At 45.3% G+C, this 2,237-nt stretch overlaps 1 protein-coding gene across 1 annotated transcript; it reads left to right on the top strand.

Annotated features, from left to right (window-relative positions):
• Window positions 1–710: 710 nt before the first annotated feature.
• On the top strand, window positions 711–1,902 carry K441DRAFT_612523 (uncharacterized protein). The gene is made up of 4 exons (XM_067645617.1): window positions 711–1,002; window positions 1,049–1,302; window positions 1,357–1,607; window positions 1,659–1,902. Exons 1-4 carry the CDS (start codon window positions 723–725, stop codon window positions 1,708–1,710), a joined length of 837 nt encoding a protein of 278 aa, XP_067503234.1. The 5' UTR covers window positions 711–722; the 3' UTR covers window positions 1,711–1,902.
• Window positions 1,903–2,237: the final 335 nt, after the last annotated feature.

Below are 2,237 nucleotides of genomic sequence, written 5' to 3'. Positions count from 1 at the left end.
TCATGCCTGAGTTTTCTGGAGAGACAATCATGTCATGAGCGAGAGCTCACGGTGCTTCATGCTGACAAATAAGGTCAAGTCCTTGCAATAGACAATAATACATGCGCTCTGCCTAAGTAGCCGTATATGCATTAACCATGAACAAATTCTTAATGGCTAGTAGCTGCGGGCAGGAAGAGTGCTGCACAAAGTAGAGGTGAATTCAAGAGATCATTTCGCCACCCGCTGTAGTCAAGTACATATACTGTATACATCGAACTCACCACCCACCAGGCGCACAGCTCCTTAACACTCTGAGGTCAGGGTCTCCCTGTAACTATCACGTAGTTCTGATTTATCACGTGATATGTGCATTAACTACAGAACTTCTAAGCACCTTAAAATAGTGAACTTTAGATTATCCCTGGTCGTGTAGAGTTAGGAGAGGCTAAGAGCGCGGCAACATGTTTACTAGATGTTCCTAAAGGTCTGTCTTGAGGTGAAGCCAATGCCGTTATGCCACGTTCTTCTCCCATTCGAGGACCAAGAACGGACGGCGGTACGCCAAACAAAAAGTATGGGAGGAGCGCTGATGGCCGGCTCGGTTTGAGCTGGCGAGGACTGCGACGTGTCGCAGACTGACAAGGCTAACATGACTTCGTTAGGCAAGGCTGAAAAGCCATACCATATATTTTTAGGGTTGATACTATAGAAACATCCCTCTTTCTAAGACGCTTGACACCATGAAAGGATACGCCAAAATCGCTTCCTTAATGGGCAAATATCCTGAGGTGGCTATGGTTCGTCAATTCGGAGCGCTGAACGTCCAGAACATCTTATACCTCCAAGCGGAGCTCGTCACCCTTGAACACGACTTCCGGAAGCTAGAGGCTGCTAACGATATTCAACAGGAAGGGCATTTTTCGTTAGACTGGGATGCGCTAATGTCAGCAGACAAAGATGATGGAAGCGACGCGCAGTGGAATATGGCTCTTCGGATCAGAGCAAAGCTCAAAGAATACAGTGAGCATAGCCACTGACCTATACGATTCCCCAGCTAATCGCACAGATGAGGCTGTGCTTCAATATAATCAAATGCTCACTCTCTCTAAGCCACGAAATCGCAATCTCAAAAATCTGCAAGATTGGATGGAACGTCCTACGATGGGGAACGTTTACCTAATTGGTCTCGATCGTCACCTCTGGTCACAGGGGGATGATATGATCGCTCTTGAAAATTGCGAACAGGAGATTAATAACTTCTCGGAGTGGCTGCTTGATCGCCTCCGCGGTTTCCATTATCAGTGCGGTCGACGTTTTAAGGTGCTCCCTGTTGCCTAAAAGGTTAGTCGTTCTTAAGAAGCTGATTTATTATAGAAACCGAAAGGCACGGCAGACTTTAACTTAAATACGGTTCACTACTCTGACTCTAAAATTGCTAAAGTTGCTGGGTTCTTCGGCACCGTTCTATCGTGCTTACTCCCCGTCTTGGCCATCGTGATCCTGTATATGGTCAACGGAATGTCAAAAAGACTGGGGCTTGTGGGACTTTTCACAGCTATATTCTCGGCTTGTCTTTGGTTTATGACGGATGGGAGGCTAGTGGAGATCTTTTCTGGCACTTCAGCGTACGCCTATTCACCCCCTTTTCACAGTATACCCTAACTTATAGCAAAAAGATTTGCGGCTGTTCAGGTAGTTTTTATAAGCGCGAGTACGACTTTGAATTGATCATTATGGGTGGTACAATAGGCTTTTGCTACTGGGTAGCGCAGTCTTGGCGGTTTTCCTTTTCTTTCCAAGCTGTTATGCAATTACAAGAAGAGCGTCCGTACCGTATCTCACGAATCAGACTCTCCGTAGTAGAATTTAACCCGAACTCAGTTACCTCAGGCCCAACTCAGTTAGATCAGTACGTGCTTGGTTACGGGGTAGGATATGCTCAGTGTGTCCAAGAGTCAGCGACGCTGTCAGCTTCGCTGCCAAGAGGCTGCTAATGTAAGCAGTCAGCTATAACGTGTTTTATCAGTAAGCTGCGCATATCAGTAAACTGCGCACCAAAAATCACACCAAAAATTGGAAAATCCGAACCTTAATATCTTAACAACGACTAGGTAATAAATTCTAAAATTTTAATATATTATATGCAGTGCCTAAATCTAAAGGTTATTAAAAATTTAAATACTAAAAGCTTACCGTATTTAATCACCTGACGCCCAGGCCCACCGAACGCTCGCTTTTCCCCATACAAAATTGCG

Source organism: Cenococcum geophilum, assembly GCF_001692895.1.
Source record: "Cenococcum geophilum 1.58 unplaced genomic scaffold K441scaffold_25, whole genome shotgun sequence".
NCBI classification, from domain to species: domain Eukaryota; kingdom Fungi; phylum Ascomycota; class Dothideomycetes; order Gloniales; family Gloniaceae; genus Cenococcum; species Cenococcum geophilum.
Note: the sequence above shows the minus strand (reverse complement) of the source record. Positions and strands in the feature narration are given on the sequence as shown.

What these genes read in the sequence shown, in the direction of transcription:
- K441DRAFT_612523 (XM_067645617.1), top strand. Translation starts at nt 723, where the DNA reads ATGAAAGGATACGCCAAAATCGCTTCCTTAATGGGCAAATATCCTGAG. An exon ending in AGTGCGGTCGACGTTTTAAG is followed by an intron (nt 1,303 to 1,356) that starts GTGCTCCCTGTT and finishes GATTTATTATAG; the next exon opens with AAACCGAAAGGCACGGCAGA. An exon ending in ATCTTTTCTGGCACTTCAGC is followed by an intron (nt 1,608 to 1,658) that starts GTACGCCTATTC and finishes TATAGCAAAAAG; the next exon opens with ATTTGCGGCTGTTCAGGTAG.